General features: G+C 36.0%; 1 protein-coding gene across 1 annotated transcript; it reads left to right on the top strand.

Moving 5' to 3' along the window:
• Positions 1–11,299: 11,299 nt before the first annotated feature.
• On the top strand, positions 11,300–13,921 carry LOC149602683 (uncharacterized). The gene is made up of 9 exons (XM_089860214.1): positions 11,300–11,378; positions 11,450–11,473; positions 11,524–11,668; positions 12,271–12,337; positions 12,425–12,589; positions 12,657–12,791; positions 12,872–13,186; positions 13,251–13,537; positions 13,595–13,921. The coding sequence occupies exons 1-9, from the start codon at positions 11,300–11,302 to the stop codon at positions 13,803–13,805; spliced, it is 1,428 nt and encodes a 475-aa protein (XP_089716340.1). The 3' UTR covers positions 13,806–13,921.
• Positions 13,922–15,956: the final 2,035 nt, after the last annotated feature.

Below are 15,956 nucleotides of genomic sequence, written 5' to 3'. Positions count from 1 at the left end.
TTCAAACTCTCAAATAGGTTTAATTTAAAATCAACAAAAATTAAGACCACACAAAAATAATACTTAGCTACAATAATTGATTAATTTATGTTGAAGTGAAACTTGCTTATAATATAGCATAATTTTTAAATCTAATTAAATAAACCTAGTAGAAATATTAACTTACAAAATAACAACTGGAAAATGTATAAATCTAGAAATTCAAAAATGTATGTAGGACTACTCAGTGGGAGAAATGTCTACAAAGGCTTAACAATGGAAGAGCTCCTGGGTCTCTTTACACCACAGGAGCAACAATTAAAGATAAATTAAAATATGGAAAAGGTGGTCTTGCTTAGATCACAAAAATAATACTTAGCTACAACAATTGATTATTTTCTTTTTGTAGTGAAACTTGCTTATTCAGCAAACCTTGAACAACGAGTAAACGATATATAACGGTTACTAGCAAAGGAGCTCAAAAGTATAGCCTACTCGATCACGCGCATCACGACGCAAGCTGCACGCGCTATAGATATAGCAGCTATAGCGCGAGCAGCGCAGCGTCCGTGAGCGCGGATTGAGTGGGCTATTATAGGAATAAAGGCGGGTTATCTACTTCAGATCTATGCTATATTTAGCGCCATCATGTCAGGGATAAGGGAGCCTAATTTTAAATGCATATGCCAAAGTTATTTTAAACTCTTTTGTTCATACATAAAATTTGAAATTGAAAAACTAAATTTAATATAGATTTAGCAATTAACAATTATTGCTTCCAAATTGTTGCTATAATAGTATTGTACGTAGATGGCGCTACAATAGGGCTACGCCGGTAGGCATAGCCTCTGCAATCTGCAAGGAAGTGAGTTTGAAAATAAATGATAATTATCCTTTTTAGGCAAATTTAAACTTGAAATGATAATTTTTCATTGTTAAAATTTGTTACTGAAAAGTGAAAAGAACCATGGAAAGTGCTTGTGCTTCGTAAAATTTATTATTAGGCTTGTTTGAGTAAAGATTTTATTGCGAATGCCAATACTTAAAATTAAACATCAAATTATCATTTACACTTTAGCTTATCTAATCCCAAAACCTAAATTCCCAAATTAAATGTACAGGTATAGTTAACCACAAAAATGTGTCTGTCTAGAAGCACTTGCAAGTTAATTTAATTAACTTACAATATAAATATATATTTATTTAATTCGAACACTTACAGAGATGGTAATATCATAAACTTGCTTAGTTACAGAGGTTTCCTTGATACACTCTCCAGAGACTACGGTATTAATTTCAAATCAAATATCTCTTACTTTAATAAATATCTCTTACTTTAATAATGTGTTTAGTTTTTATTATATTTCACGCTTTCCGACGAGTACAATTCCTAAAACAATTTTGTAAACCTTCTAATGCTAAAAACGCGACGTATTTTATAATTGTAGCGCTACCCGTTTTAAACTGCCTATCTACCCTTCGCGAATTTCCCGCCAAGAGATTTCAATTCTCGGCATGTATAGGCGCGCTACCATGGAAACGCGAGACTCCCGCCTCGTACAAAGTTCCCTCCTCCCTGCCCCAACTAAGCAAGACGCGAGAGGAACGCGCCGGCCGCCGACGTGAGAGAGATGCTAGGTTTAAGCAACATAACTCGAGCTTGCTAATATGACTAGACGGCCGAGAGCGTAAAGGCGTCAATCTGTGGAGTGAGAGCTCTGTGGATGGTGCGGGATCGAAACCCGGTCGAGGAGGAAAATAATTTCATAAATCAATAAAATTCTTTCACGTTGCAGAGCCACCTAAGTGTGATACTGAGTACTTTTTAAAAATTTCTGAATTCCGCACGGGAAAAAGAGGGGGGGAAATGGGGGAAAAAGGCGCGCCCAGCCGTAAAAAATAGTCGGACTAAACCTTTGCACCATCCGATAGATGGCGCAAAGCAAAAACTAAAAATGGTTTAAATTCTGTCTGCTTATTATAATGTTGTAATGGTTTAAATGTGGCCTAATAGTGTTAGATGAAACTATTAACGATTTGCCTGTAAACCAGTTCTTAGCTGTTAACAGTAACATATCAAAATATTATTGCGCTGCTGATAGTAACGTATTATTCTTAAGATTGCAAGATTTAATTTTCTGGTTGTAAACGTTAAAGAGTTACCAATGATGAAAATATTTCTTCAGATGGTCATGTTTATTCCCTACCAATGGATGGAATTCACATTCGACTTAATCCAATCTTGAGATTTACCATTTGTCCGAACTCCCGCACCTAGGCAGGCTTTCCAAAAATAGAAAATAGCGTCAAAAGACGGCACTTAGTGAAAATGATTATTACTTTAAAATTGTTTATTAAAGCTTTCACAAAAGCGTGCAACCGCGATTTGCCATAAATTTAAAATTAAGTTATATCGCGAAGAGCCCTGAGTCAATTAAACATGGCATTAAAAATTTAAAATCTTTCCTAACGTTAACTTTACATCGTTCTGGGACTAGTTACTTCGTTAATTTCTGTACGGCTAAACTCTTAATCAAATGCAAACATATAGTTTAAAACCTATCTTATCTCTTAAAGTAAAAGCTTAAAAGTATTGTAATTAATAATTTCAACTATTGGTTTTCCGGGGTTACGCCATCTGAGGTCGAACAGGTCCGTGGAGAAATGCAGAAAATCAGCTTGCGCTCGACGTAGAAGGTTTGATCGCCATTTTTCCAGTGCCACCTTCGCCGTGTCGAAAAGTCTTTTATTTCTCGTCTTCCAGACTTGAAAGTTTAGCTCGGAGAGGATGACCAAAGTTACGTAAATTAGGCCGTTGTTGACCGGAAGGGGAGTGTAGTGCTCCATTGTCCTCCATCCCACGAACCAAAATACATATCGTTGAGTTGTCAAGAAAATGTCCCAAGAAACCCTGGAATATGTCTGGGAAAACGAGTCGCTCTTTAGTGCCGTATGTAAGGGATTAAGCACTCGCTAACATTTGATAACAATTCATCATTGAGCAAACCCCTTACGTATGAGAGATTCAATTACTAAGCATTATGTCCCCATAAAGAAAGACGGCTGGCGCTTTAATCACACATGATAAAGATAACTGGGTAATTATGCTCCCCACAGCGATTCCCTCCGTTTTGCCCCACATACTTGTCGTATGCTCGCATCGTCTTGGCTGATCGGAGTGACTTTCATTCTGTTTTTCTTGAGTTGTTATTTGCAGACGGAGTTTACGACGGAAAGCTACAATCCCATTGACACCCTCTCGGACTTGATCAAATCGCGAATTCCACCTGCAATGATCGTGGAAACATACGAAAAACTAAAAGTTTCGGTGAATATCCTTTCTGTCTGTTAAGTTCCTCTATTCTTCTCACTAGGACTGTTGACGAGCTCGGGCCAGCTGTTAGATGTAACGCGTCGAAGGTCTACTCACTCAAGTTTGCGGTTTGTCTCGGAGTATCACAATTGTAACATAAGTAAATTCGTTGAAGTAAGCGTTGAGCATGGAGGGATTATTTACTCAAATCTTAACAGAAGTGAACTTTTCGAAGTAAGAATATTTTCACTAAAAATAAAAAATATCGATTGATTTATGTTGTATTAGAGATATGTAGATGTTATTTTTTATTGTTTTATTTTTTATATCGATATAGTTAATGTTTTTAATGTTCTCATTTTGTATATAAAATCAGTTGAATTCATGTTTGATAACGCAATATGTTTCCGGCATTTTGAGTAGTTCATTCGTTTATTAAAGTTGAATAAATTGTTTCTTTAACTCAGTGGTTATTTAGTTTGGCTTGACCCAGTAACAACAACAATTTACGGCTTTTTCAACAGAAATAATATAAGAGCTGGAGTATGGGTCTTGACCGTCTTGTTTGCTTTGAATCTACCCTAAGAAATCTTGGCGCCACAAAATGTAATCGAAACGCTCATTAAAATGGAAATTCAAGTTTAAATAGGCACCACAGGGAACCTTTTGCTTAAACCTTCAGTGGAAACACGCAAGTGAAGTTAGTTTTGGTTTTGTGATATCGAATTTTCTCACAAAGTTTTCTAAGAAACACTTAAAAGTATATTAAATAAAGTCAAACCAATTTACTTTACTACGAACTCTATTACGAGATTAATTTCCTAAAGTTTAACTAACTTTGTTATGAAACCGACCAATTGTAATGGTCTTAAAAGCATGGTTTTCACTTGACCCTATAAACTACTTTTCAACTGGACGCCAAACGTCAGATTTGTTTTTTACGTTGTCACGTTGTCACCTAGCGTTATAGCGTTTTCATTGGCTCTGCCCCATTGGACCGAATCGCATTCGGCCGAAACCAGTCCCAATCAACCGAAAAACCCGCACTTTTCGCGGATTCGGTCCAATGGGACAGTCCCATTGGAGCGAAAACCCGCACTTCTCCGGGTTTTGGATTCGGTCCATTGGGACAAGAATGCATGCGCATATACACCCGATGAAACTAAAATGAATTTAATTCTTTGGCTTATAATAAAATAATGGTCAAAGAAATTGAGCACCATACGCGAACATTCTGTAAAATAGTAACCACCTATTTTAGTTTAAAAGAACCAAATACTTTCAGATCCCCGAAAATTTACTTTTTAAAGGGAATTGTAGTTTATTTTATTATTTTAAGTCATATCAGAAGGGGATAATAGAAGAAGGATGCCACTCTGTATCCTCTTAATGCTTTAGTTATGTAACGTCATTCTTCCCAGGCTCACCCTTTTAGTTTGCTTTCCCGCTCATCAAATTACAAATGGGCATCGCACCGTAAGGTGAATTCTATAGCTGTTTGGCACTAAATCCCCAGCAATCATCCCACAAACCTCGTCATGGGGTGGGACAAAAATGCACAAGCGCGTCTTGCCAAATATTTAAATGCTAATAGAGTAATGACGAGGGAACTATTTATCGTGTATGTGATTCGGTTTAGTAACCTTGCTCTAAATGTTCTGATGTTGGGAAGAGTGACGTTACACTTACCCCGCGTTGTGGTACACTCCTCTCGAAGAGAAGTATTATATACTTCTGGTCATATTTATCACGTTATCAGCTAATTAATAGGAGAATATTTTCGAAAAGGTGGCAGCTAACTATTAGGAGAATATTTTGGAAAAGGTGGCAGCTAATTAGCAGGAGAATATTTTGGAAAAGGTGGCAGCTAACTATTAGGTGAATATTTTAGAAAAGGTGGCAAATAATTAGTAGGAGAATATTTTGGAAAAGGTGGCAGCTAATTAATAGTAGAATATTTTGGAAAAGATGGCAGCTAATTAATAGCAGAATATTTTGGAAAAGGTGGCAGCTAATTAATAGGAAAATATTTTGGAAAAGATGGCAGCTAATTAATAGGAAAATATTTAGGAAAAGATGGCAGCTAATTAATAGGAAAATATTTAGGAAAAGGTGACAGCTAATTAATAGGAAAATACGAGGGGCTGCTATCTCTCTCCAGAAGATGTACACCTGATTTCAGATTCATGAATTCCTCCATTTTCAACCCAATGAATTCATGATTCTCTACTGAATACAGAATTCTTAGAAAGAATTCAAAGAATTCATGAAATTCATCAATGTGTTAAATGACTATCATGACTTCACGCAAGTAAAAAATGAATTAACGCCGGAATTCATAGATTTTTTTAGTGAATTCACGGAATTCATCAGTGAATTCGAGTATGAATTCGTGAATTTTTAAGTGAATTCAGGGAATTTACCGATTTCATCAATGCTTTAGATGAATTCACGAAATTAAAAAGAGATCTAGCTGAATTTTAAAGTGAATTCAGGGAATTTACCGAATTCATCAATGCTTTAGATGAATTCACGAAATTAAAAAGAGATCTAGCTGAATTTTAAAGTGAATTCACCGAATTCATGAGTGAATTTGTTAATTTTGAAACGAATTCATCAGTAAAAGTGAAATCCCTGCCCTTTGCAGTGGTTAATTAATTATAAGTCTTTACTAGTCATCGGTCTACAGGGATCTAGTCCCTCGATAAGTTATTTAAGAATACTTTTACTGTAAGGTCTGGTAACATATTTTTATGAGGAAGGGCTCTCGATAGAACTTGTTTGTGACCTTTCTAGATTGCAACCGTTTGAAAAATTTAAATCTAGAGTGGTACCCATGGTAACAGGAAGGATTTTTTTTTTTTTGTTTTTGCTACCTGTTCACTATATGCTTACCAATAAATGCTATATTTTTTAAGACCCTTGAACAATAAATGTTATATTTATTAAGGTCCCTTTCTAATACATTGATTTTATTACAGGTCAGGTTAGGTTAGCTAAGTTTTGGTTCGGTTCGGTTACAATAGAGACTTGCTATAGTAAACTTGTGATTTGACCATCGCAGTGTCATTGTATTGGAAAATGTATTGATAGACTTAAGCATGAGAACAAGGGTGTTTAAAAAAACTAAAAGACAAAATCTTCAATTCCGTTTGTAAAAACGGCATTAAAAATATATCGTTAAATAGCACTGAAAATTTAAGATCATAAGAACACCACATTTTGGCTATATTCTGTTCAAAGGGATTCGGTTGAATGGGACATACAGCCCAATGGGATTCAGCCCAAGGGCCAGGAGCTGCGTTTCTACCAAGTAAACTTTATTGTGTAAATGCAATTTTAGTTCAAAACTGTATATTCACACACACATATTTCAAAACAAAAAACCGTAGAAAAATCATGATTAAGAAATTAACTGAAAAAGGTTGGATGAAAGTATAATATGGCCAATAAGACACAAATCAAGAATGTATAATCCTAAATTGAAAGAAAGTGCTTTTAAAATTAGTGCTATCTTTTATACTAACTTGTTTGGTAAATGAAGACCGAAAAAATTAAATGTCGCGCGCAACAAGTAAGAACAACATTTAAAAAATGGCGAATGGCTAGGCATAACCCCAAGGGTTTTCGAGACATCTGCCCCTCTGCACGTTTAAAGATATTAGAAAATTGGATCCGGAGATATTCTCTGTCTTGGGCCTGAACCCATCATTTTGACTTTGGAAAATACTCTTTATATAAAAACACTAGCTGTTACCCGCGGCGTCGCTCGCTTGTAATAAGAACTTCCATCAAAATGATATAAAGAATGGGTAGATTTCACTGATGACTAATATTTTTGTAGCAGCCTAGGAGCAAAGGCACTCGGCGTTGCCCGTCAGCCCGTCGGGACAATTTTTATTTCTTTTCACTCGGACAATATTCCATACAGAAGGGTTTTTATGTTTTTTTCCGCCATTTAAAAAGATGGCAGCAAATCGAACCCAAAAGACCTTTCAGCCCGCCGATAGGTTAAAAGAAAGCAGTGTACTAAATGTTTACAAAATCGGTTGAAAAGCGCAGACTTTGTTGCATAGAGAAGATTTTTTACATTTCTGCGCGCCATTTTTTTAAATGGCGGCGGATTGGAAAATTCTTTCTTAGTACGTGCCTACTACTTATGAGTAACGTTCCTGCAAATTTTCAGCCTTCTAGATCAAGCGGTTTGGGCTGGGCATTGATTATCAGTCAGTCTGTCAGTCAGTCAATCAGTCAGTCAGATTGATTTATATAGATATAGATCATCCACTCTAGGAGCTTTAATCCTATTAGTATAATAGAACACGCCGAAATACGCGTCTCGTTAAAATATCAGGTCATTTGGATCAATAGGATTAAGGATCTGACCAAAGAATCTCCCTCCTATTTAGAACTTAGCTTTAATTTTCGGTTCCTTTGATTTTTTTTGAAAAGTCTTGCTTATTCTTGAAAATCGAATTCTTCGAACGGGCTTCCATAGCGCGAGCAGATTGCGTCGTCGAGTGCGTGATCGAGTGGGCTATTGCCAAATCAAATACACTGAACAATACTTTTAATGAATTGGCATTTATACTCTACAATTTACAAAAATATCTCATCGAAAAGATGAATACACGAAAAAAAATATGAATACCAAAGAATTCAATTGCGGAATTGAGTGAATTCGTGTGTATTCCGAAAGAATTCGAGCTCATTTTTCTGAATTCAAATTAATTCCTGCTAATTTTCGGGAATACAATTGAATCAGAAGAAAATATTTTCTTCTGATTAAATTCATTAAAAATTTTGGGAATACGCTCGAATTCACTAAATTATTTTGGAGAATTCTGTCAATTTGTTAAAGATTTTTATGAATTCATAAAGTTTGATCAGAAATTTCGCATGAATTCATGAAATTTCTTGGCAATTCACTCGAATTCAAAGGGCTATTCATGATTCGTTGGAATTCACTTGAATACATGGAATATTTCGTGAAATTCAGAAGTTTATTTTTGGAATTCACATGGAATTCAGCCAGTGATGTACACCGAATTCACGAGTTAGAAGCCCCTCGGGAAAATATTTAGGAAAAGGTGGCAACGAATTATTGGAACCATTATTTTGGAAAAGGTGGCAACGAATTATTGGAACCATTATTTTGGAAAAGGTGGCAGCTAACTATTAGGAGAATATTTTGGAAAAGGTGGTAGCTAATTAGTAGGACAATGTTTTGGAAAAGGTGGCAGCTAACTATTAGGAGAACATTTTGGAAAAGGTGGCAGCTAATTAGTAGGAGAATATTTTGGAAAAGGTGGCAGCTAACTATTAGGAGAATATTTTGGAAAAGGTGGCAGCTAATTAGTAGGAGAATATTTTGGAAAAAGTGGCAGCTAATTAATAGGAGAATATTTTGGAAAAGGTGGCAGCTAATTAATAGGAGAATATTTTGGAAAAGGTGGCAGCTAATTAATAGGAGAATATTTTGGAAAAAATGGCAGCTAATTAATAGCAGAATATTTTGGAAAAAGTGGCAGCTAATTAATAGGAAAATATTTAGGAAAAGGTGGCAACTAATTAATAGGAGAATATTTTGGAAAAGGTGGCAACGAATTATTGGAACCATTGTTTTGGAAAAGGTGGCAGCTAACTATTAGGAGAATATTTTGGAAAAGGTGGTAGCTAATTAGTAGGAGAATGTTTTGGAAAAGGTGGTAGCTAATAAATAGGAAAATAACCTAACCGAACCGAACCTAACCTAACCTACCCGAAACCAAAATATTAAAATTTTAATTTAAAACTTAAAAATTGATGGAACTACCATTAAGATTATACTTCATTTTAAGCACAATTTGTTTATTAATTCTAAATATCTCTTGCCTTGAAAGGAATGAAAGTGAGCGTTTTAATTAGTATCATGAAACATTTAATTTATATATTTTAAAACTACACCACCGGGCACCGAATCGCTGACGGCTATCGTGTTTCAAGTTATATTGATGTATTTTTATTGCATATTCGGACGATTGGGATTTCGGTCCATCGGGAATAATGCCATTGGGCTAGATTTTGAAATTCTAGCCAAACATTTTCTGTCGAATGCGATTCTGTCCATTGAGATTCGGTTGAATGGGAACCCCCCGTTTTCATTTAGCGTAGTTCATGCAAATAATAGAACCAAGGCTTAACGGAAAAACTGAACACTGCACTAATTGCGGCCCATCCATTGTCTTTCTTATAGATTCTTATACAGATTTGTATTGTTCCTAACCTCTTCAATAAACCTTTCAGCATTGAACTTCGGCATTTTCAGGGATTTGTACTAGCAGGAGTTCATAATAACCCGAAGTACGAAACTGGTTAAAAAGCCCGTAACAACAAAGTTTCGCCGTAAAGCTCAGCGGATTCATACACCGATTAACTCCCAAAGAAATAGTTACCCCAGTTTTAGAGCCCACGCGCATTAACTTACACACTTCCGGTTTAGCACTATTTTTATCTTGTGATTTTGGAGCGAAAATGGCTCGCGTCTGTTTCTGTCTGAACGGTGTAAATTAAGCCTTGGCTAAAAAGTTGGGCTTTTAGTCGGGGTTTCTAGTTTTCTACAAAACATTTAAACGATCGTCAATGATGTTTTCTTGTGATATGTGTGAGTGAGAAGCCCGTGGTTAAATTAAAACGGTTTGGACAAATTTATTCCCAGTATCTTTAATATAAGAATTGCAACGTGTTTCTACGTCCACCATATCGCTATTTTTCTTTTCGACGGAGAACCCAGCCAACGGAAGTTTTGGAACGAAAACCAAGGAGCATAGATACCACTACGATATACTGTAAGGTTGTATGTCCATAAACAGGCTAATCCTTTCAATGCGCAACGACAAAATCTTGTTGTTCGTGATTTTTACCATTAGCTCTATGGCCAGTTTCATACTTCCCCCCCGAAGGGGGGTTATTATGAACTCCTGGTACTAGTTACTGACTCGATTAGGAATGAAATAAATAAAAACATGGCGGACCGCGGACTGACTCTTCTGAACACGCGTGGTTGAAAATGACGTCACGACTCTAGCTTATTGCTGGTTGGCTGGCTCGCGCAGAGCGTTAACGTTGAACGCAGCCGAAAAAATGGAAAGCTAATATCGGCACCCTCAACGTAATTTCTGTCCAGCGTAACCTTTTTTCGGTTGTCGCTTGACGTCGGGTGATTTACGCCAAGTGAAAACCATGCTTAATTGGTGTCTAACGCGAGCCTGTTTATAGCGCCTTAGAAAGAAAAATAGTTTAAATAGGGCAAAATCGGGTGCCTTTTGCTGAAACTTTCAATATAAACACGCGTGGGAAGTAAGTTCTGTTTTGCTGATATCGAATTTTCTCCTCAAAGGTTTTGTAAGAAACATTTAAAAGTATATTAAATAAAGCCAAACCTATTATTTTGCCACGAACTCTATTACGAGAATAATTGCCTCAAGTTGCCATAACTTTGGAGAAAACCGGACCAACCGTAATATCATTAAAATGGTATGTAACGCGAGCCTGTCTATAGCAGAATTCAGTCTTAGAATGGGTAAATATTCCCGTACAAAATTTGTTCCCTTTCACGCTTAACCTTTCCAAGACCAACTCTTCAAATCATGGTTCTATTAAATTACCAGGAATATTGACCACCTTCCCCGGGTTTAAGACGTCACGCGAAAGGAATAATTGAGTCAAGCTTCAAGATTTCTTTAAATTGACCAATTATACTCGTAGCTTCAACAGTTTAAGAAAGCGGAGAGTCGTTATCAGAAGGGTACGGTTAACGTGTTGGATCAAGAAGCATTATCCAATGTTCATATGGGTATAATTGCCAGAAAACCCAGATTCCAAAAATTCTGCTCAACGGCGAGTAGAAAATGTTATTATAATTCTATTAAATTATAAACGTTAAGTATTTCTAACAATCTCGTTACTAATTAACATTGAAGAATCAATCAGCAACACTTTATAGCCATTGAAGATTTCGGATTGTAGATGCTGGAATTTACCTGGACCACAGAATGGAACCAAATGAAATGGATTTTTTGGGAAATAATCGATATTTTAAATACAGGTATAAAATTTGCATTTTCATAAGTAAATGTTATTTATCCCTGATTTTAAAAAACACGTCATTTATTATAGGTTCGCAAATGAGACTGAAATTTGGTACTTAATGACTGGAGTGAGTTTTTAAACATTTTTTGGCGTTGTTGAAGCGAGACTAATTATTCATTTTCTTACAATTAATATTGCTTTTCTCGATGACAATTGCACTGTCATTTCTTGTCAGGATACGCGGGCGATAGAGGAAAAACAGACCAAAATCATGAAAGGATATTTAAAACGATCCCTGAATATGAAGTAAATTAAATTTTTGGAACTCTATTAGACGAGTGTTAATTGGGGCGAGAGAGGAAGAATTGCCTTAAGGCGCTAATCAGACATCGCTTGCTCTCTCGCCCCATTGAAAAAATTTGTCTACGACAAGTGCAAAAAAAGAATTCAATCGAACCAACGGGTGAAACCCTTGAGTTTCAGACAAATGTAGAAAATTATACTTTAAAGGGAGGGTTGAAGTGGAAAATGATATGATTTTTATCGATTCTTCTACTAATTATAAGAACAGTCTGCATAGTGAAACATTCAAGAAATGCCTCCAAATTATTATAAAATTAAAATTAGGTTGAGATTTTAAGGATAATTTTAAACATGGACCTCCTTATTTAAAATTATCCATAAAATCGGAACCTAATTTTAATTTTAAAATCATTTGGAGATATTTCCTGGATGTTTCACTACGCAGACTTGTCTTAAAATATGTAGGAGAATCGATAAAAAATCCCTTGATTTTCGTCTTCACCCTCCCTTTAATAGTATTCTTAACAAATCTCTCAAAAACGATTGGACACTTATTCAATTATCTTAAGGTCATATTATAATTAATTTTCTCGATTCATTTAAAGGTTCAGGTGGAGTATGTATTCAAGTACAATGTTTAAAGACTTATTTACTAATCCTAATTATTTCAACGTAAGTGATTTTATCACCAATATCGAAACACTTCCATTAACTACTGATTTAAGAAGAATAAATATATAATCTTTACGATTGTTTTAGAAAACTCATATCTTCACGTTTGACACGCCACGCTCACTTTTCGATAAACGACTGGAATATTTCACTCCGTCTTTTCCCTATGGAACTACCAGTCCGTTTATCATTTCTGCCGTCCCGAAGAGAGTCACGTCCACTTCATTGTCCTTCTTAAATATGGACACTCCTGTAAATTTTGCCCTCTTACAATCTACTCATTACCCAATTCATTAATTTCCATTCTTGGTTCAATTAGGTAGTGATTTTAATTTTGGCCACTTTGGTCCTTCTCTCACTTTTGCTCGTCCTTCACTCCATCGTAACCAACAAATACAAATTGGTGTCCACCAAGAGAGTTGTCAAGAAACTAGCGAAAGAAACCCTGGAAAATGTTTGGCAGAACGCCTCGCTCTTGTGCACCGAACGTAAGCGACTAAGCGTTCGCTAATATTTGATAACAATTAAAACCAGTTTCATATGAGGACTTCAATTACGAATGATTTTGTCATCATAACGAAAGATGGCGCTTTAATCGCACATTATAAAGCAAACTGCATGATTATGTTCCCCACAGCGATTCCCTCCGTTTTGCCCCACATTACTTGTCGTCTGCTGGCTGCGTCATGGCTGATCGGAGTGACTTTCATTCTGTTTTTCTTGGGTTGTTATTTGCGGACGGAGTTTACGACGGAAAGCTACAATCGCATCGATACCCTCTCGGATTTGATCAAATCGGGAATTCCAACAGGAATGATGCTGGAAACATACGATCACCTCCAAGTTTCGGTGAATATCCTTCTGTATGTTAAGATCTTATATTCTTCTGACGTCTTTGGCGCGTATCATACAGACAGCCCAGGATCCTGTTGTTAAGGAATGGCTAGACGCACTCAATAAGACGAAACTTTTCAAAGATTACTTAATTACTGGCTTTAAGAAATTCATTCCCATTATTTCCGGGAAGATAACAGCGGTCACAACGGCCAAAATTCTGACTATTTATGTATACCAATTAAAGCGGATCAAAGGTTTGTTTTACTTTTCGCAAGAACAAGTCGCGTTCGACTACGTACACACCATGTTCAACACTTCTTGGGTGAGAAGCAACCCGCAAGTGCATGAGTCCGTCCAACTGAGGTCGGTAAGAATTTAATCATAAAATTATGAATGGGTTTGACGAATGTTCTGTTGCAGCATGGCGCCCATATTCGAAACGCAAGTTTTCAAATTTCTGTACTTTGAAAACCAATACACGATTGAACAGCTCAAGTGGATGACACCGTTGAAAAGCGCGACTGATTTGGACCTGAGTAGCGTCTGCGTTCCTTTCTACTTTCTTCTCATGTTGTTGTCAGGATCAGTAGCCGTGGTCTTTACCGAAATAATCTTCCACTGTTTAGCTTGAAAGATGAAAATTAAATACGTCACCACACCAAATCAAAATTTCTCGATAATACATCCTAACTTTCTATTTACTTCGAAATGTAACTCGCGAACAATATCACTGGTTGTTGCGATCTACTCTTGAACCTATTGGGCTTAATTGTGCACTTAAGACACGAATGCGATTAAACATTGACTCACTCTCGTGTGAATTTAAATAAAATTAATTAAACTTGGCAAATATATGGTTCTAGTTTTATCTAGAAACTTGCAGTCATTTTTATGACAGTTTTAACTAGTGTTGAGAAAACACAGTTAGAGATTACATTTGAAGTTTGAAAATATAAACAAAATCCTATTTCAATTTCATGTAAATTGGCGATACCAATAAAATTATATGGTTTTCAAATCTAAAACGTTATCATTGATTTTAAAAAAGCATCATTCATTATATATGGGCTAAACCTTTTCTCACGAGTAGTAGGAAGTTACAGATATTGTTGAAAGATTTGAATTGTAGTAAGGGCTTGAAAGCGTTCGATATTTCGCCTTAATATTATATAAAACTCGCCCTTTAATGAATAAAGAAATCCAACCGTTATGTTTCTTTTTCATTGCTGAATTGTGTTTTAGAAAGGAAACTAATATTCAAGTAGGAAACCCCTTTTCCCCATTTTTAACCTTCCACGTCCAACAGTACTAATCTTACGATTGTCCGAGCGTCACAAAATACTTGAAAATAGTAATAATGGATTTCCAATAACTCCTATAAAGCAAAGTTGCAAGAGTTCAATAACAAAACCTAATTGGGCCTATCTTCTATAATCAGCGGAATGGTTCTATGGGAATTCAATTTTGAGTCGAAAATGTAACTCCTATGATATTAGGCCCAAAGAGACACAGTTTAAAAGTTGCGATTGGATTGCCTTAAGGAAGACCACTTAAATTTAATTAAAAAACTGAAAGGCAATGCTTATTTAATTTAAGGGGTCATCCGTAAAACAATTCATTCACAACTTATCAACGGTGACACTTAGTTCAAAATGTCATAGAAATAACATTTTCGTTTCAAAATGGCTTAAATTGTTTTGTACTACGGCCATGTTGGAAAATGTCGGCTGGGAAAGTAAAGCTTTTTTAACGGAAAATCGTTTAAACGGCAATCTTAACTATACCGGTGTGGACTTATTGGGCTGTTCTAGTTTTTGGTTTGAATCTACCCTCAGAAATCTTGGCGCCGCAAAATGTAATCGAAACGCCCATTAAAAGAAAAAGTAAGTTTAAATTGGGCAAAATCGGGTGCCTTTTGCTATAACTTTAATATACAGGGTGTTTCTGAAAAGTCCATCACAAATTAAGGGGCGTGTTTATGGGACCAAACTGAGCGGAAAGTACCAAAGAACATGGGGTGTACAACATTTTGTTACGGAGATATGGCCTTCCAAACATTCGCCCCTAAAACAAGGAAATATCCAAAAATGAGGAGTAACACTTAAGACCGACTAACCAGCTTGTTTAAAATTACTAGACAATTTCAATAGCCTTTAATCGAACAATTGATTTCTACCTTTACTAATCAGAAGCGTATAAATGAGTAGAAGTATGCCTACGGTGGTAATGTAAAATTAATCCCAAGTGACATGATGTTTCAAGATCTTCCCAGCACCAAGTAAAATGGTTCTGATTGAAGGGACTTTTATTAGCACAGCGTAAACAACGTTATTTTCAGGAATTAGTCCAAATGTCCACGGGCGGCATTACAAAAACGAGGCAGTCTTTCGAATGATACTTGGACATGTTGGAAGATCCCTGGCTTGTTCCTGTTATCTCAAACCGTAAAAAGCTACGCAAATCTTCATCATCACGGACAACACTCTTGTACGTTAGGTATGACCTTGAGAAAACCTAAAAGGACATCTCGAATGTATTTGAAAAACCCATCTCCAATTAAGGGGCGTGTTGTTTGTTTCCAACAGAGTAAACTCGCCCAGAGAACAATTACAATGCAGAGCCACGTTTCGGCGTTAATGGCCCACAAAGGTGGTCCCAAACAAAAGAACAAACTTTAATTTGTTTCGTTCAGTAAGTATTTCATGTGTCATAGATAAAACGCCATGATTAATGCACAAAGAAAATGAATTTATTGACAAGTTTTAACATTTAATTGCAACTA

Source organism: Phalangium opilio, unplaced genomic scaffold (assembly GCF_054372755.1).
Source record: "Phalangium opilio isolate 3A_F unplaced genomic scaffold, DU_Popi_V2 ptg000352l_1, whole genome shotgun sequence".
Classification (NCBI taxonomy): domain Eukaryota; kingdom Metazoa; phylum Arthropoda; class Arachnida; order Opiliones; family Phalangiidae; genus Phalangium; species Phalangium opilio.
Note: the sequence above shows the minus strand (reverse complement) of the source record. Positions and strands in the feature narration are given on the sequence as shown.

Excerpts from the sequence above, each read along its gene's own strand:
- LOC149602683 (XM_089860214.1), top strand. The coding sequence starts at position 11,300 with ATGCTGGAATTTACCTGGACCACAGAATGGAACCAAATGAAATGGATT. Across the intron at positions 11,669-12,270 it reads AAACGATCCCTGAATATGAA|GTTCAGGTGGAGTATGTATT; the intron begins GTAAATTAAATT and ends ATTCATTTAAAG. Across the intron at positions 12,338-12,424 it reads CTAATCCTAATTATTTCAAC|AAAACTCATATCTTCACGTT; the intron begins GTAAGTGATTTT and ends CGATTGTTTTAG.